The 20604-nt window shown below is 39.2% G+C and overlaps 1 protein-coding gene across 3 annotated transcripts in view; it reads left to right on the top strand.

The window, feature by feature from the left end:
- Window positions 1-20604, top strand: part of LOC137615274 (histone-lysine N-methyltransferase NSD2-like) — a 521040-nt gene that overhangs the window by 377827 nt on the left and 122609 nt on the right. For all 3 annotated transcript variants that reach the window (XM_068345003.1, XM_068345002.1, XM_068345001.1), the window contains exon 15: window positions 12988-13139. In XM_068345003.1, coding sequence (XP_068201104.1) covers window positions 12988-13139 — 152 coding nt within the window. The remainder of the gene's footprint in view (window positions 1-12987; window positions 13140-20604) is intronic.

The following is a 20604-nucleotide window of genomic DNA, read 5'->3' as shown; positions in this document are numbered from 1 at the left end:
TTTCTGCCTCGACATCCGAAGTGTTGCTCCAACATACAAAGTAAACATTACGCCATTGAGCGTCGAGTGCTCAGTTCTCTGTTCTTGTGTGTATCGTGTGGTTGTCCTCTGTTTGGTCTTATTAACAGTGCTTATTATCTTCCTTTTCTCATTTCCTTTTTGTATTTTACCTATAATCATGGTGCCTAAGAAGCTAAGTTTCAGTACAGGAAGAAGGCAATTCTTTCATTAGAATTGAAGCAAGAAATTATAGAAAAACATGAGAGCAGTGTGCATGTGAGTGATACTGTATGGCTAAACAATATGGCCAGAATAGGCCTATGATCTCGAGGATCATCAAGCTGAAGGCAGCCATTAAAGCAAATAACCATCGAAGGGGATCACCATTATTACAAGACATCATAGCAATACCCTGGAAGAGATAGAACGCCTTTTGTTGATAGGGATAAAGGACAAAGAGATTGTTGGCAACGATCATTTGTGAGAAGGGCCAGCGTGATGAACAGAAAGAAAGAAAAAAGTGAAGTAAAGAAAACCAAGATAGCATTAACAAGCTCTTTTAAATAAGACTTCTCTCTTTTTCTGTTTCTCTCTAAACATAGCATTAACATGTTCTTTAAATAAAATCTCTCTCTCTCTCTCTCTCTCTCTCTCTCTCTCTCTCGTTCTTCTTCGCTGTTATAGTGTTAGATACGTCATATTTTTTTTTCCGAGAGAGAGAGAAAGAGATTAAACAAAAATGTGTTTAGAGTACATATGATTTTTAACAGCGTCAACGTTGAAAAACTATTAAATGTAACTAAGAAAGTAATAACAGCTAATCTGAATTCCTTTATTAACTAAAACAAATATTGATACAAACACACTCGTGTGCGTATGCACAAACACACACAGATGCAAGAATTGCTACGCAGTAAGAGAGACGGGAGACGGTCGGGGAGGAGGTAGAGATGGTGACTGCGATAACATAGCGTAACTCGTCACTGAAAGTGATGAAAATAAAAAATCAAAAGAAAAAAAATGTAAAAAATATGAAATATATATATAAAAAAAGAAAAATAAATAAGCTAAGTTAGATTTAGAATTTCCGTTGTGTAAGTTACGGTATGTTATCGCAGTCACCATCTCTACCTCCTCGCCGATCGTGTCTCCTCGTGCGTGTGTGTGTGTTTGCGCATACGCACACGAGTGTGTTTGTATCAATATTTGTTTTAGTTAATAAAGGAATTCAGATTCGCTGATATTACTTTCTTAGTTACATTTAACTGTCTTTCAACTCGTTAACGTTGTTAAAAATCATATGTACACAACACATTTTTGTTTAATCTCTCTCTCTCTCTCTCTCTCTCTCTCTCTCTTCTCTCTCTCTCTCTCTCTCTCTCTCTCTCTCTCTCTCTCACAGAAAAAATTAATAGACGTCTCTAACACTAACAGTGAAGAAGAACAACAAGAGAGAGAGAGAGAGAGAGTATTTGTTTAAAGAACATGTTAACACCATGTCTACCTTCTCGCCGATCGTCCGTCTCCTCCTGGCGTAGCAAATCCTACACCTGCGTTGGCCTGTCTCTAAGGTAAAGTGGCAATGAAACACATTTTTTATTTATTCTTTATAATTATCTTTTTTACATGCTTCTTTCATATTATGCAGTTATGTTATTGTTATGTGTACTTATGTGTAGCCATTTATTCAGGATTTATTATGGGTTTTTAGGCTGAGGAACGAATTAAATGAATTACCATGTATTCTTATGGGAAAATTCGTTTCTACTTCCGAACATTTTCTACATCCGAAGTTGGTTGTGGAACGAATTAAATTCGTATGTAGAGGTACCACTGTACATTGGTAGGCCTAGGTATGGTGCCTCATGATAAAAATAACCAAACAATATTTACCTTACATTTTATTAACATAATTCGATAATAAATAGCCTATTTGAGGAAAAATTCCAAATCAACAATGAAATTAACTTTTAACTATGAGATTCCAGCTGACGAAGTTTAAATAGTTTTGGTTACCTTCTGAGCAACCTTTTATCTTTAACCTTTCGATAATTTTAATGATGGTCTATTAAAACATTATTTTTGTTTAGTACAGTTTATATAAAAGCTTTATTTTTCCCTGCGAGTGTTCAAAGTTTTCACACAAGCTGGGTTTGTTTGTTTTTGTATAGTTTACAGTATATAAAAAAAAACTCTCTCTCTCTCTCTCTCTCTCTCTCTCTCTCTCTCTCTCTCTCTCTCTCTCTCTCTCTCTCTCTCTCTCTCTCTCTCTCTCATAAATAAAATCTTAGTTCACTTTTGGCAACCTGAGTTTAAGAATGAAATTAACATGACTATAATGTTAGTTGTGGTGAGCAATCTCTCGCTTCAAGTGGTACAAGAAACAAACTAAAACATGCCATTCGATTGTAACAGCTGATTTCTCTCTCTCTCTCTCTCTCTCTCTCTCTCTCTCTCTCTCTCTCTCTCTCTCTCTCTCTCCAGAACAAAAAACAGCTGATTTGTTTGTATTTCAATTACGACAAATTCTGTCAGTGGGAGAGAAAGTGTTAGAGCAGAAAGTCCCGTGGGAGTCAAAGATCACGGAAAGGAAAAGTTAAGGAAATAAGTTAATAGAATATAGTAATAGCTAAATGAGAGAGCTAATAAATGAAAGAAGGAAAGAATAAAAACCTGTTATAGAAAAACCGAAAAACTAAAGCAGTAGGATTAGAATGTGAATGAGTGCGTGTTGGGTGAGAGGGAGGGTGGGTGATCTAAGGTACCCAGTGGAGAGGGTGGGAGGAAGGTTGCAGGTGTTAAAAGGGTAATGATTTATGAGACATGAGCAAAATAGGGGAATGAGGGCAAAAATGGCTGCTAGAAGAGGTAGAACTGTTCATGAAAAGGATTTGGTAAGGAAAATTACAAGGAAAACATAAGGAAAAGAATTAGGAAAACATGAAAGGGAAAAGGAACGTAAGGCAGAAGGTAGTAAGGTGAGATAAAGAGAAGGGAACGAATAGTTGGGGAATGTGTGGAGCAGAGCACAAAGAAAAAAAAATCGTCTGACGAAGAATTATGAAGCAGAGGAGTAGATTACATGACGAGTCAACGAGAGCGAGCGGGAAGGAGGGGAGGCAGGAGGGGAAGGGGAGAGGCGGGAGGGGAAGGGGAGAGGCGACAGGGCAGACGAAGTTTGATTGTAATCTTAGGCTAATATAGAAATTTTAGCGCAGATAAAGTATACAGTAGTTGGAAATATCGAATAAAATGGATGGGAAAAGGAAAAAGGGAATGAGAGGAATACTGGAATGAAAATGATAGATGAAATTTGCTATAGAAAGAATAAAGTAACAAGAACGCGAAAATTGAAGGATATAAAAGTTTGAGAGACTTGGGTTACGTTAGTGAGTGTTGGGAAGGCAAGGAAAGTTTTTCTTTTACTCGATAAATTTGTCTACACAAAATCTTACGTTAAAGTGAAAGTATTAGTGCAGATATAGGGGGGAAATATCAAGTAAAAGTGATGGGAAAAGGAATAAGGATATACAGTAAAAGGAAATGAATGTAATGAAAATAAAATGATTCATAAAATTTAAAATTTGTTATATAAAGAATAAAGTAACGAACGCAAAAATTTAAGGAAATGAAAGGGTGAGAGACTTTAGTTATGTTAGTGAGTGTTGGGAAGGCTTAGAAAGTGTTGCTTTTACTTGATAAATTCGTCTATAGAGAATCTTACGTTAATATTAATGCAGTTAAAGTATAGTGGAAAATATTGAATGAAAGGAGGAAGAAGTTAAGGGAAAGAGAGAGAGGAGAATATATCAAGTTGTAAACATTAAACCTCACAAGTTGTTTTATTTTTATACTTTCTTAAACAGAAATACAGTTTATTTTATAAACATAACATTAATGTCTTGGTAATAATTGTTTCTTTTAGGAAATATGAAATATCCTACAGAAGCATACATAATGATAACAGAGTTATTTGATCCGAACACAGGTTACAGACGGCGGACCACGCAGGTTTGATCAGCTGATTTGGAAAGTAAACGTAAACAATGCTTTTATTTACAAATACGATACTAAAATGTGCATATTACTTGCTTTATTATTGGATGCAGTTAGGTGACATACCAGTGTAATTAAAATCCAATTTATTTCAAATATAGCTGTAATGTTTTACCACAGTAAATAGATATGCAGTGTACAGCGAGAACTTGGACGAGCTGGGTGGAGAGAAGTAAGCGGTGCGAAGCATGCCCAGTGTAAAGGAGCTCATGCTATTTGAATTCATTGCGACGCGAGAGTTTTTATCTCGAAAATTTGATTCTCTGTTTAATAGATACTGTGGCTCTGTGTTGCGTCTAAGTGAAATCGTGAAGGGAGAACTCTTGTAAAAAGATGCCTGACTAAGTGGTATGGCATACCCTATTATTAGCTAAGCAGGTTTTTGATAAAAATAAAGAAATTGAGAATTTTACAACCTTTCGTAGTTGGCAACTCTACAGTGCCATTTCTCTGTAAATTTTAATAGATTTGAAAGATTTATCATCATCATCATCATAACTACCTATGCTACAACCCTACTTGGAAAAGCAGATTGCCATAAGGCAAAGGGCTTCATCAGAAAAAATAGCCCAGTGAGGAAAGGAAATGAGGAAACATTGAATAATATGTCTAAGTATACACCCAAGCAAGGGAACTCTTACCCAAAACAGTGGAAGATTATGGTACAGAGGCTATGTCACTATCCATGACTATTAATATTATTATTATTAGTTAACTACGAGCCTAGTTGGAAAAAGAAGGATGCTGGAAGTCTAAGGGCTCTTATAGCAAAAATCGCCCAGTTTGGAAAGGAAATAAGGAAACATTATGCCTGATTGTACCCTCAAGCAAGGGAACTCTAACTTGAGACACCTGAAGACCATGGTACATAGGCTTTTGCACTGCCCATGTCTAGAGAACAATGGTTTGATTTTCGAATGTTCCTTTAGAAGAGTGGCTTATAGCTAGAGGGTCTCTTTTAATCTTACCAAGTGAAAAGTAGCCACTGAAAAGTTACAGTGTAGTGGTTAATCCCTTGAGTGAAGAAGAATTTTTCTGTCATCTTACTGTTGTCAGGTGTATGAGGAAAGAGGATAATGTTTAAAGTGTGTGTCAGACTATTTGGTATACAAGTAAGCAAAGGAAAAATGATCTGTAACCAGAGAGGAATCCAATGTAGTACTATCTGACAGTCAAAGGAGTCAGTAACTCTAGCAATAGTATCTCAATGGGTAGCTGGTGCCTTTGCCAGCCTACTTCCTACTTTCAGATCTGTGTCCATCAGTCATCAAAAAAGTTCCTTCAGTTTTCAACAGGTTCAGGTTACCTAGGTACCTGGACAATAGGCTAGTCCTTTCAAACTCAGAGAGGATACTCCTCTGACATTGGTACAGGTTTTTTGCCCTTTGCCAGATAGTAATAAATAGGGAGAAGTCCAGCCTCACACCCAAGAAGACGACGATGTAGTGGTTTGCGGACTGTGGCCAGATGTAGCATGCAAACTGCTTAGTGTCCGAATGCTGACCACACTCCGTTTCACTACACAATTAAACACGGTGGAATGCCCAAAGATGTGGGCAAAAAGTAAGCAATCGGATGAACTGGCCACTGGGCACCACCCCTTGATTTTATACTGGGCAAGGGGACCCAACTAGAACCTTACTTCCCTATTATTTTATCTTGAGTATATCGTCTCTCTCCACAGTATTCTGTTCTGAGTTCTATATAAATAAAGCAGTGTGCATTCCAGGTATGATTTGTTTCAAGTTTCAGTAAACCTTATTAACATTAGGAGAAAAACTTGAAATTAACTCTAGCCCTTCTGGACAGGACACTGTGTGGGAGGAAGTGAATTGAAGGAAAAAAAAATGATTTCCAAAAAAAAAAAAAAACTGGGTTGACCCAATACATGAATATTTGAAACTACAATTTCAATTCAAAATCTGTATTGTAAAGGAAAATTTAATATAAACCAAGAAATGTTCATGTTGGACATCCCCATATCAATACAGTACAAAGTCCCCAGGAACAGGTTATTCAGTAAGCCATACATTTAGTGAAAAAAACATTACTCACAAAAGTTTAAGTCTTAGTATATATGTGTGTGTGCATCATATGATTGTCCTCCTCCTCGTACAAACTTACTAGAAGAATAAACATTCTCCACAAGCATCATTTCATCACAGACAGGGCCAATTCACAATAATATTGTCCCGTCAAATTTACTCACACTTGGGAGTTTCTTTCATTATGAAAATTCAAGTGCATGCATAATGCTTTACATGGGAGTCAAAGGCAATTGTACTTTTATTTTATTATCTTTGTATGCTGAACAACACAGACGTTATACAGAAGCTAACTAACTATAGGTTTTGCACATTACAAACTACACTCATGTAGGCAAAGTCTATTTCCCTTGATTGTTTACTTGTGTTTTATAAAGTGCAGCTTGAATTTATATAAGAGTACAGTCAGCAAGTAAACACTTTCAATGAGAAAGGATATCACCCTACATTTACCCTATATTTACGTCCAACGGCAACACATTAAATCCTTGTAAATACCACAAGAAACAAAGATCTCAATATTCAGGTGACAGCTCTTCCTTATACTACAGTTCAGGTTTTGTTATAAATCTAATTTATCTTTAAAAGCCCTGCTGGGTGTAGGGTTTCATCGCCACCCACTTGCTAAGAAAACAAAGAAAAGAATTTTTTGTGATAATGGACATGAGCTAACTAAATTTCTAAAACAACCAATGAATAGTAAAATAATACAATTACATATAAAATAATTTAAAAGATTTTATATTTTTCTTAAACAGTATTTCTTTTACATTGATATACATAGGGATGCACATAGATACAGTGGTAGGAAGGGCGTTCTCAGAGACCAGGTTGCCAGACTCGAGAGGATAACTCGCCCCTTCCTCCATCAGCAGCATCTCCCAGCATGACGATGACAACAACTGTGGGGTCATTTGTAGTCCCTGGAAAACCTGGTTCCTCTTGGTCAACTACACACTCATTCTCCAGTAATGTCTCAAGAGGGACTGGAACTGGAACACACACACACACACACACACTACCATCTAGTTCCTGTGGATCATGAGGTAAGATCAGACCTTTACTGTTGGTTAGAGGATAAGAATCTCTGGAAAGTGGTCCAATTAGAAAACCTTCCCCCTGACCTGTCACTGTTTCCAGATGCCCCCAAAAAAGGTTGGAGAGCCCATCTGTTGAATCTGATGGTGGCAAGCCACTGATCCCAATTAAAAAAGAACTGACACATTATCTTGCTGGTAGTGAAGGCAACTATTAGCATTGCAATAATTTCAAAAGTGCCTAGTAGGCCGCTCAAAAATGTTGATTAGCCACAACATTACTGTTGTGGCATACATCAGCAAACAAGTAGGTACATCTTGGTTTTTGCTAGTTGGCAATATGAGCTAATGAATGAACATTGGAGAATGGAGTTGAACTTGGGAGAGATTTATTTCAGGCAAATGAAATGTAATCACTGACAAACTCAGTCATCTGGGACAGATGGTAGGGTCAGATTGGTCTCTTCATCCTCAAGCAGCAAAGAAATTTTTACTTTGTGTGGTTCGCCAATGATTGACCGTTTGCAACAATGGTGAACAACAAGCTATTGGTGTGTTCTTCAGCAGTTAAGGATCGCAGCGGCACAAGATGCCTTTCAAAATCCATGGGACAAATAAGAAGTTCATGCTTTTCTGCCATTTTGCCTGACTCGCAGCATAATCAAATGGTATGAGCAACCCAAAACCTAAGGATGATGTTGGTAGCTCCCAGGTGGTATCATGTTATTGACCAAGACTTCGAGAGTTTTTCCTCAATGGGCCAATCTTATGTGTCAACCACCTGCAGAGATACCACAACCTATTTACGTCCTTGTCACTTCATGGTTGGAGGTTATCTACCATCGCAGAGCAAGATACACTGCACAGGAAATGTCAGGGTATCTTCATAGATCCACCATGAACAATCTTTTGTGGTAAATGTCGTCGAAGGGGAACCTCTCCTATCAGAGCTTCTATTTTCTTAATTGATGACATCCTTCTTTTCCTGCAAAAAGAGAACCTCCTTTCAGTCACAGCAGTAAAAAGCTGTCTCTCAGCTTTAACCCAAGTCTTCAGATTTGCGGGAGTAAATCTTTCCTCTTTGTTGGAACTTTCAATATTGAGGAGTAGTTTTGAATAGTCCTGTCCTCCTCTGGAAATTAAACATTCCACATTGAATGTAACCAAAGTTCCCAGGTCCATAAAACACATGTCTGATGAGGATCTGGTACTGAAGACTGTTCTTGCTTGGTTTGGCTTTGGCAGAACGTATAGGGCAGAGGTTTTCAACCTGTCTCCACGTACCCATTTAGGTACTCATGATGTCAGCCATATACCACCATCCTTTTGTGATAAGTGACAAAAAAAAATGTGCACACAAAGCATTTCCTTGTGAACATTTGTATATCTTAGTGAATTAGCCCCATAACCATCAATATAGTAAGCATAAATAACTCCATTTCTATCGTATTCGAGGAGTACATCCAGACCCTGATATGTTCATCAAAAGTCAACAGATCCTGTGTGTAAGTGAAGCTAAATTTTTAGTATTGATAATTAATTGCAGGCTGTCATGTGTTCCTCACTTGAAAGCCTTAAAAGTTAAATGTCTTGATTCTCTTAAATCTTTTAAAAGTCCTGTCCCACACATCATGGGGAGCAGACTGCAAAACTAATTTTAAGCTGTATAAGGCCTTGATTTTTTCAAAAATTATTTATGGATGTGAAATATATTCCTCAGCCAGCCCAAGCCCATTGAAGATTTTAAATACTATACATCATACTGGTATCAGATTACCCTCAGAAGCCTTTAGAACCTTACCTATCCCAAGCCGCCTTGTTGACGCTGGAGAATTGCCTTTATCGAAAGTTTCCTATTGTTTGGTATTGGTTTAGGTTGTAAAGATTTCTTGATTCTTGCAAACCTTGCAAGGCATTCAACGTATTTTGAGTTGTACCCACAATATCCTCAACCTTATATAGCAGGAAATAGTTCTTCCATTTATGATATCACCAACCCCTACATGGAAATTACCAGACATATCTTTCTGTAGATATTTTATTGGGATAAAAAAGAACAAGATTGACTTGGAACATGTTGAAGAACATAGGGAATCAACTTTTATATGTACTGATGGCTCCAAATCTGATGCTAACGTTGGATTTGGAGTATATAGTAGTACTTTTAATTACAGAGGTGCACTTCCTCTAGCATCATCTATATTTACTGCCAAATTTTATGGCATACTAACCATTATTGAAAAAATAGCATTAAAAGAGGAGGGCAATTTTCCCATTTTTAGCAATGCAAGAAGTGTCTTACAAGCTATAGAAGTTTATAGTTCCAGTAACCCTTTAGGTTTAAAGATTTTAGAGTGCCTTTTTATTATTGGGCTGAAAGGTATAACAGTCCAATTTTGCTATGTTCCAGCACACACAGGTGTACCGAGAAATAAGAAAGCAGATTTACTAGCAAAGAAAGCTGCAGCTCAGTTACTACCAAGAAGGTATCCTTTCCTCTGTAATTAATTTGTACCTAGCATTGAGAATTTGCTTTATAATAGTCAACAGCATTGGGATAGTTTAGTAGAAAATAAGGTGAGAGAAATAACAAATGCTATATCTCCTTGGAGGTATAGCATGATGCCCCAAAAGTGGGAGACTACTCTTTGTCATCTCCTCATTGGTCACACTCGGTTGATACACGAGTTGCTAATGATTGGCCAACACCAGTCATATTCCAATAACTGTTTGGTCCCCTTGACAGTGAAGCATTTGTTGATCGAATGTCCCACTTTTAGCAACTTAAGAAATAGATATCTGTTTTAAGGCTCTAGGTGAGGATGGCAGGTTCATCCTTGCCAAGATTCTTGGACATGATGTATCAGACTATGCTAGCGGTATTTTTAGATTTATTTCAGAAACAGGTATTCCGAAAGCTATTTAACTTTTGTTAGGATACCTTTGCTTTTATTGGTTCAAATAAAATTTATTTTTATTTTCTATTAATTACAAATGATATCTGCGTAATGATCTTGGATGTCAGGATGCCAGAAAACTCCAAATAAATCAATCAATCAACCTATATGTCTCCACGTACCCTTTCAGGTATTTGTTTGGTCTGCCATGTACCGCCATCCTTTTGTGATCGGTAAAAAAAAAAAAAAAGTGTACACAGTGTTTCCTTGTGAACATTTGTATATTTCATTGAAGTAACTTAATAACTTGCCTGTCATAACCATCATTATAGTATGCATAAACAATTAATTTAAGAAAAAAAAAACAATCAAATCTTTAACTGGCTGTGGAGTAAATTTTATGATTGGGGAAAAAGAGCTCAAGAAACAAAAGACTACTTCATTATTACATCTGCCATGTGAATTAATGAGATGCCTGGAACTGGTTTTCCTCAAATAGTTTAGTCAGCTGAGGATCAAATTTTGCTAAACTACATCAAAGGTCGACTTCCATATTCAGTCAAGATCTAGCATTTGATTTTATGACCAGTAAGCTAGAAAACCCAGCTTCATGTGAATATGTTGATGGGAAAAGTAACAGAGTGTAAAGAGGCTCCTCTGCGACATGAGTTTATGGCTTTCAATTTCACACACAAATCTGACTAAGGATTTTTTCTCATGAAGATAAAAGGCATCGGAATCATTTGCACTGTCAATAAACTCTTCTTGGATGGCTTCATAAGCGGGAGCAATACCTGTATGAAAATTAGCTCGGCTTTAAATTAACCTGAGACGTCTGGAAAGTATATCTTTATTTCATTTTGCGGTGAGGAAGAATGTTCAACTATTAGATTTGCCATCTGATATGTAGCAGAGGTGTCTTGCGTGTCAAGCAAGTTGTTATAACATCAAAATTTCCTCTTCTTACCTTTTCCCACAGTTTTAGTTTAATTTGAAAGCTTTTCACCTTATCAACAATGTGTGTGACAATAGCATGAGCTCCTAGCAAAGACTTGTTTAGAATATTAGGCATGTAAATATGTTAACCAGGTAGGCAAGGTAAGTGACCCACTTTTGATCAGTCGGCTTTGCATAACAAATCTGAGATTCCTTCCTGTCATTACAGCTAAAGAATTCTTTCAATTCATTAAGTATTGTAGGTTGGTTAGGGCACCAGCCACCCTTTGAGATACTACCACTAGAGAGTTATGGGGTCCTTTGACTAGCCAAACATTACTAGTACTATATTGGAGCCTTCTCTCTGGTTATGGTTCATTTTCCCTTTGCCTATACATAAACCAAATAGTCTGCCTATTCTTTACAGATTCTCCTCTGTCCTTATACACCTGACAACACTGAAATTACCAAACAATTCATCTTAATCCAATGGGTTAACTACTGCACTGTATTTTCAGTGGCTACTTTCCTCTTGGTAAGGGTAGGAGAGAGACTTTAGGTATGGTAATCAGCTCTTATAGGAAGAGGACACTCCAAATTCAATCCATTGTTTTGTAGTCTTGGGTAGTGTCATAGCCTCTGTACCATGATCTTCCACTGTCTTGGTTAGAGTTCTCTTGCTTGAGGGTACACTCAGGCACACTTTATCTAATTTCTCTTCCTCTTGTTTTGTTGAAGTTTGTATAGTTTATATAGGGATTATTTATTTTAATGTTGTTGCTGTTCTTAATATATTTTTTCTGTTTCCTTCCCTCACTGGGCTATTTTTCCTGTTTGGGCCCCTTGGCTTATAGCATTCTGCTTTTCTAACTCAGGTTGTAACTTATCAAGTAATAATGATAATAATAATAATAAAAATGAAAATAATAATGATAAGAATAATAATAATACTGCTGCTCAAAACTCCCTGCACAATATTTCCATGATGTAACCATCAAAGTCTAAATTGTCTAGTATTGAGAGAACTTTACAAAGTTGACCATTTATACTGTGGCATTAAGCACCTCTTTTTGCTTGGTAGATAGTGTCTTGACTGCTGAAGCTTGCATGTGCTTTGTCTTACTGTTAACATCTTTAATTCAAGTCTTAATTCCTGACTGACTGCCTAGCATGGCAGGAGTCCCATTTGTTATTCAGCCACATCAATTTTTCAACTCTAGTTCCTTATTATCAAAGTAAGATTTTACATGTTCAAGTATATCTGCTCTCGTAGTTTATTCTTTGGGAGGGTTACAAAAATAGATAAACCTTAAACATTTATAAGTAAATGAATATAGTATGTAGAATCAAAATCATGTAAACATATTATACTCTGTTTACTAGCACTATAGAGAGCAGGATTAGTTAGTTATCATTAGATCCCCATCTTCATCTGATGATGACAGATCTTCCTCTTCATCTGAAGAGAACAGCTGGAAGTTCTCATTGGTAGCTTCCATGTCTAGTTGGAAAGGCAGGATGCTATAAGCCCAGGGGCTCCAACAAGGAAAATAGCCCTGTGGGGAAAGGAATCGAGGACATTCAAATATTTCCTAATTAAACTATAGCATCTTTAACAAAACAAGAGGAATAGAATTTAGATAGAATAGTGTGCCCGAGTGTACCCCGTTTTAAATACCGCTAGTATTAGGGATTATTGATATATATATATATATATATATATATATATATATATATATATATATATATATACTGTATATATATATATATATATATATATATATATATATATATATATATATATATATATATATATATATATATATATGTATATATAATGAGAGGAAGAAAAAATAGAATAGTGTGCCTGAGAGTACCCCCAGTTCTAAATACCACTAGTATTAGGGATTATTGATATATATATATATATATATATATATATATATATATATATATATATATATATATATATATATATATATTGTGTATATGTACATATAATTTATGATTTTTCAGGATGCTGATGTTTGAATGTGTTAGAGAAGTTTGTGGTGCAGGAGATAAATGTGGTAATCAACGTTTTCAGAAACGACAATATGCCAATGTCCGTTCATTTAGAACTGATGAAAGGGGATGGGGATTAAAGGCATTAGAGGACATAAAGAAAGGTACGTAATGCATATTTTGTTTATTTGAATTCCTATACGTACTTATAAATTTTAATATTAAGAATATTTTTTTCGTTGTAAGTTATGAATACTAGAATAGAAATTTTATTATCATGAATATTTTCTTCTCTGTAGATAATGAGTACTAGAAATTAAAGAATTTCACATTCAATAGATTGGTAGCCATCCAAATCGGAAGATTGGTCGAGTCAAAAGTTACCTTTTGAGATAATAATAACCTCTTGAGAGAAACCTTCATTTTAATGGAAAATGTAAGTGCTGGAGTTGAACTTGGTACTGTAGTTTGCATTGTTCATAACAAATGGGATACCAAGATTAGGATTGAAACATGTTATGGTGATGATAAATTTTGTATGACCAATGTGTATCAAGAGAATAACTAAGAAGGCTGGAGCAGCATATTGTAAAAAACTGAAAAGGTTTTTTTATCCTATTAGTGCAATGGAAAGAGAAGCAGGTATGGTTTTCAGTAAGAAAGAATCAAGTTAATAGATAATTTCACAAATCGCAAATAGAAGTATAATGTCAGTACAATATTCTTAGCTAAGTTTTATAATGCTTTCCTAGGTCTTCTTATACATACGCAGGAAGGACATGGAAATTTGACAAAAATAGAGGTAACTTTGATAAGTATTAACCACAAAGATTTGATGAGTTTGAACAGAAGAAATACTACAAATAAAGAAGTTGTGGAGGGATGTTTTCAGTTGCTTAGAAAAAACTTATGTCAAAAAGTGTCAACCTGTCTCCCATAGTTGTCAGATTATATGGTCAATTTATATATTCAGGGATCACTCGTATCCAAGTCTGAAAATTCATTTGTTCCCAGACAAACAAACCTTACGTTATTTATGTGGATTATCTTTTGGTGGACATGGTAGGTAGTCATTAGACAAAGTGCGAGGTGGTAACCCTGCCTAACCACTTTAGTGGGTAGGCAGGGGGTGGCTTGGTGGGTACCCAGCCACCCATATTTATCCATGCATCAGTGAATTACGCCACTTTTTTTTTTTCTCTCCCAGGTGTGATTGTGCTTCTTCCCCGACACTCCAATGTGAACGTGTCCTGATTGCGAGGGCACCGCTTGCAGTGCCTTCATGTTGTCGGTTGATAACAACCCTCATTCCTTGTGTCCAACGTACAGGGGCCATCGCTGTGAGCAGGGCTCGCCCTGAGACGAGTGTAGGGAGTGGCCTGCCTCCCATGGGAGAAATTTGTGCGCAGGAAGAAGGCTAAGCTTGATATTTCACCCTCTGGGACGAGGAAAATGCTAACCTCTTCTTCACGCACACAAATCTCTTCCCGAAGCTCCTCCTCGCTTGCCTTTCTTTGTGGGGGCGATTGAGAAGGAGCTCAGACCTGACAACTCCATGGAAATCTCAGGGTACTGGGGGTATTGTTGCTTTTCCTAGTGGAGCACCTTCACCTCTAGCTGCTGGGGAACCACTTTCACCTGCAGATATGTTTCAGGTGGGCTGTCTTTCGGGGTTTCTGCTCCCCCTTCGAACGAAGCGTTGCTGCAACTCCATCAATGTGGCGCTAGGAATGATCCTTCTCCTTAGCCTTCAACATCTTATGCTCTGGATGTGTGCGAGGTCAACCTTTCACCCTCTCCAAGCCCTTCCACGCGTCGACGAGGCAATCCCTCGCGTTCACCCCTCCAACGGCCTCCTGCTGACGACGAACCCTCTCGCCTTCTTGGGACTTCGTCATCTCTTAACCCTCAACATTCAGTTTCTCTCCACAGGAACGGTTCCAGCTTACGAGGTAAGCTCCTTATGGCGGCAGGCGATGATGATCTTCAAGTGGCCAGCATTCCATTTGCAAGGGCGAGACACCATCTTCTCGTCCTTCGGGACAATCTTCATCAGGACGTCGTTCGCAACAATCCGAAGATCTTCTTCGAGATCGAAGGTCATCATGTTCTCTGCGCTCATCCTCGTAAAGGCGTTCAAACTCCTGAGCTTCATGCTCACTAGACCAAAGGTTATTACGGTCTCAGTGCTCTTCTTTTAGAAGGCATTCTGACTCGCGAGCTAGAAGCTCATGATTGCGAACTTCATGCTCACGAGCTACACGCTCTAGGTCTAGATCTGAACGCTCCCATTTTAGATCTCGATGATCTAAATCACGAGGCCGGCTTTCACGTTCACGAGGGCGACGTTCACAATCAGGAGGTCGACGCTCATATTCACGAGCTAGACCCTCTAAACATTCACTCAGTTCACGATCACGAGCTAGGCATTCATGATCACGAACAGAACATTGACGATCGTGAACGGAGTATTCATTATCAAGGCCTAAGCATTCCTCTTCACGAGAAAAAGGTAGACTTGAGCGTTCAACAACCAGGCGACGTTCAACAGCATGTACCTCTCCTCAACGACCTCTGACCGAACCTGATCTTTTTATTGAACAACCCTCAGGAAGACATCAAGTTAAGCTACCCCCAGCACCCTTGCTACCTTGCACGCTTTAGCTCAAGTGCTTGCCTATGCGACGCTCTCAGACACGTTCCACTGCGGTGACACGTTTTCCAATGCTTTGAGTTGCCCTAGTTCAGAGATTCTCCAGCGCAACAAGGCCTCCCTCCTCTCGATTGGCACCTGTCGCTTGTGAATCTCGCCCGTTAACCCGTGAATCGTGCAATTTCACGTATGAATTGGTGGTTTCTGCGAGTGATTCATGAGTAGGGGTACCAGAATTTGAGCGAGCGCAGTCCCAACATCTTCGCCGCTGCCGCCTCCGGCTTAATCCACCTCCAACGGTAGGCAACTGTCCTTCCCTGTCCATCGAAAGAGGATCCCTTGTTACCCCAGAGATTGTCTGTCATCTCGTGCACCCTCTTTTCCTTTAGAAGACTTTCCCCTCCACCTGGACTATCTAAGGAAACCCTAGACATTCTGAGAGGAGGTGAGCTTCCCTCCTGGTCTCAACCCTTAAGAAGTCCTTGGGTGTGGCTCCTCCACCGACGCAGTCCCGACTTGCTCAAATCAGGGCTACTCCTCGAATTCCTCTAGAGAGTTCGGAGTCAGGTTCATCTCTTCGGGGTCTTGATCCTAAAAGGAAGGCTACTCAAGGTAGTAAAGCACAGCGATCTCCATCTAGATCCGTGCTCAGAATAAGGTTCCTTCCTTCTGGAACGCCTTCCTTCAACCCCGGTGAAGGCTAAGAATATTCTGACAAATCGGCAGAAGAGGAAGATAAGACTCAACACACCACCTCATGCTGATCTCATGCAGCCTTGTACTATTAGGGAGCTGGGCTCTCCCAGGGAAATCTCTATTCATCCCTTCCAGCCTCAACAGATAAAAGTAGTTACTCCGGACTAACGTCCAGTGTCCAAACCACCTTCAGAGGAAGAATCCTCTGTTCCTGTGACTAGCCCTTCAAAGATACTGCAAGTTCCTCCAAAGCCTTCCATCCTGGAGGAGCACTCTCTTCCACGGAAAGTCGAAAGGCTCTAAAACGGTACATAAAAATGCCACGGAAAGGTAGGCTCATAGGATAGAGATGGATAGGAGGTCCCCTGAGGCAGGTCCCTCTTACAACACCTTTGATGACTTGGACCTACCCCAGGCTCCTATGGATGAGAGCTAGGAGGTAGACGATGCTCTGGACACAGCGAGGAATATCCCAAGGGCAGGGAGTCCAAACTTCCATTCTGAACTCAAGAGTAGGTTGTCACTGCATGCCTTCTGGCATGTCCTATCTTGCATGAGGGACATAAATAAGCTGTCATCTCTTGATACTACCTTCCAGGAACGTAAAGAGATGGTTTTGAATGAGCTCTTTGGAACTTAAAGACCTTCCAAGACCAGCGCAGCTCTGCCGTGGTTGAAGGGATTGAAAACAGCCATAACGAAAGCTATCTTGAGATAGCAAGAACTTCTAGTTCCCTGAAAGCAGATTCCTCTTTTAGGTCTCTTTTACTCCTTTTATTTTCAAAGGAAGTATTGAGATCGAGAATGAACCACTCGGCCGTTACTATCGACCCCTCAGTTGAATCTCTCACTAGAGGTCTTGCGAATCAAACTCTCTTCCTTGAGAGCTTTGCTTTCGGCAGCTGAGCTCCTCAACGTAGAGCAAGGCGAAGAACACCATGCAGGCGGCCTCAGGACTTGACCTATGTTTGGGATCATTTGGCCACATTGTGCACTCCGAAGGTCTAAGGAGTTCACAAGCAAGTCTTTGGAGTCCTCCCTGTTGTTGGGTACCCGTGCGCTCGAATTTCTGTCACACCAGTATATCAACTTGTTGGGCGAACGCCATCCTAAAGCAATGGGATACCATCATCGGGTAGTTCCATATGCAGGTGCCAAAAGTAGAAGTAATGCACCTGAGGAATTCCACTCCTGAGGGTACCTCACTCTTCATTCCAGAAAAGATAGAGAGGGGAGCTAACAGGTGGAGAAAATCCTCCAAGGATTCTCCTCCACGGGGCCTCGACATCCCAGGCCTACGGAAGGCCGTCACAGCCTTCCAGGAGTCAGCCTAGCACCTCTTAACTCCTCGGTGTCTAAGCGTCCCTTTCAGTCCAAAGAGCAGAAAGGGAGCAAGTCCTTCAGAGTAAAGAAAGTAGGTAGAGAGAGTGGCCGAGGTGACCTCTCCCGCTAGGGAGGGCAATCCTGATCACCAACCACCAGTAGGAGGATGCCTGCAACGCCCTCGGGCAGAGGTGGCAGCATCACAGGGCAGATCTTTGGACAATCGAGGTGATTGGTGTAGGGTATTGTGTCACGTACATTTAATCTGTCTCTCCTCTGACTCGGGATCTAATTCAATTAAGTTTCTATACAAAGAGATCCGTAAAGGAGCTGGCTCTCTGGGTCGAAGCCCAGACCATGCTGTAGAAGGGAGGTCTCTGAGAGGTCTAGGAAGGGTCTCCAGGCTTCTATAGTTGACTCTTTCTAGTGGAGAAGGAGTCTTGAGGCTGGAGACCAGTCATAAATCTCTCGCCCCAGAACAAGTTTGTCCAGCTCACTCCGTTCAGGATTGAGACGGCAGACACGATCATCCAGGCTGTAAGACCAAGGGACTTCGTGACACATACTTTGAGATTGCAATCCATCCTTCTTCCAGGAAGTATCTCACACCCTGGATAGGTGTGGTGGGTCATAGACGACCTGAGGTTAAAAAAAAAAAAAAAAAAAACCTTTTTTTGCCATAATTTTTCATCCGTATTGGTTGCGAGCGATATCGACCTGCGAAACCTCAGTTCAGTGTGCGCAGCAGTCGGTTGAGGACGCATTTCATCCCAACTCTTTTCCTTGTGCTATTTCTGAGATACCCTTGGCTCGAGCTCGACCCATCAATACCTAATTAAGGTAAGTTGTGCAATATCAAATTTTTATATAATTATCGAATGTGCAGTAGTGTTTAGGTGTACAGTATGTAAAAAAGGATTGTTGTGAAGTGTTTGTGAATGTCTTCTACCCCTTATGTTTTTATAAAATAGCTTATAATTTCTCCTATTTTTGTAAGTTTGTACCTTTATGATAACTTATGATCATTATTTAATTTTTTTATTTCAAAATAATCTATAAACCTCATTCTAGCTACCATAATATTTTTCTGCAAATCCTCGAACAATTATATAAGTGAATACTCGCTGATATTGACATATCTTTCTCCATTTCAGGTAGCAGATTTTACCTTCCAAGGTGGTGTGGTTGGCGGTCATTTTGTGAGCATATCTGACACAAGCTGGCATAGCTCTATGTATTCCTCTTTTTTTTTATAAATTTTCTGATACTTTCATGCTTAAATACCATGATCAGCAATGGATATAAGGATTTTATTTATGAAAATAATATAAATAAAAATTGAAGAAAAAAAAAATTTCATTTTTATAACACTAAATAATATCCAAGTGCAGATTCTTATACACAATTTTGTTGTACGATAATAATACAATATCCTGTAAAAATTTCAGCCACTAACTATGTCATTTACCTACCCCGAAAAAATGTTGAAAAGAGGATAGATTTTCTTAGCCAAAAAAACATACACTATTTCTCATTTCAGGAAACATTCCCTTGTGATCCCCCCCCCCCCCTTGGTGCCCAATTATCACAAAATAAGTGCTTAGAATAGTTTTAGCTTATTTCCATATTTAGATTTTAGGTGAATTTTTTTGTAGTTTTTTTTTTTGTATACTTATTTTTTTTTAATTTATTTGTAGTAAATATCTATTTTGGACTTAGCTTTCATTTACTTTTTTTGAAGCATAGAATATTCTTTGAGGTTTTTTTTTTTTTAATAGTAAAAGGTTGTGAATTGCCTTGTAAATGAATTTTTTATAATTTTGTTTCGGGACCTCGGGTCAAGGTAGACACATCGATACCTAATTAAGGTGGTCAAATAACGATACCTATCCAGGGGTAAATTACACGAGAACAAAAGATACCATTTTAAGGTCCTCTACTTCGGTCTCACAACAGCACCTCAGGTCTTCACCAGGGTGTTTGCCCTAGTGGTATTTTGGGGTGACATGAAAGGCATTCGTCTTCTCAGGTATCTCGGCGATTGGCTGATTCTAGCATACTCAGATATTACCTTTCTCTGTCACTGGGTCATGCTTCTAGAGATTTGTCAGGATCTGGTGTTCATGATAAATCTCGAGAAGTCATCACTGCTTCCCTCTCAGAGACTGGTATATGTTGGTATGATTTTAGACACCACCAAGCAGAAAATCAAAAGTACTCAGGCTGTGAGAAGTGGCAAGACCATTCCTCAGACGGTAAGATCTACCAGTCCGTTATTGGCTACGTCTCCTAGGTCACCTAACTTCCCTGCTCCGTCTAGTTCCAGGGTCAGATCCCTACTATGGCCGCTTAAGTACGTGTGGAACCAACACCCAGAGTCCCCAGACACACTAGTTCTTATTACTCAGGACCAAGTGACGGATCTACTATGGTGGGTGGCAGACGAAAACCTTTGCAAAGGGCAAGATCTTTTCGTCCCTCCTCCGGATTTGTTGTTCTATACCGAAGCATCAAAAGAAGGATGGTGGGGGGGGGGGGGCACTTGCTGCCACACACGGTCTCATGCGTATGGTTAGAGTACGAGAGGTACCAGCACCTAAACATCTTGGAAATGAGAGCAGCCTTTTTAGCTCTCCTTCAGTTCCATCAGTTGCTGGCTGGTCACTGTGGTGTTGATGAGCGACAACACCACAATGGTGGCTTACATAAACAAACACGGCTGTACCTTTTCATAGCCTCTGTGCCATCTTGTAGTAGGAATTTTAAGATGGTCAGAAGAAAATTCGGTGTCCCTATCAGTTCACTTCTTTCCGGGCAAGTGGAATGTTGCTCACATACAATTTGAGCAGAATGACTCTGATAGTGGGGTCCGAATGGTCCTTGAATCCTCTGATAGCCAACAAAGTCCTGACTGTGGGGTTCCCTGACAGTGGACCTGTTCACTACGTCCCTGAACT

The sequence above is a fragment of the Palaemon carinicauda genome, chromosome 21 (genome assembly GCF_036898095.1).
Source record: "Palaemon carinicauda isolate YSFRI2023 chromosome 21, ASM3689809v2, whole genome shotgun sequence".
In the NCBI taxonomy this organism is placed as follows: domain Eukaryota; kingdom Metazoa; phylum Arthropoda; class Malacostraca; order Decapoda; family Palaemonidae; genus Palaemon; species Palaemon carinicauda.
This window is presented reverse-complemented; position numbering and strand designations above follow the sequence as displayed.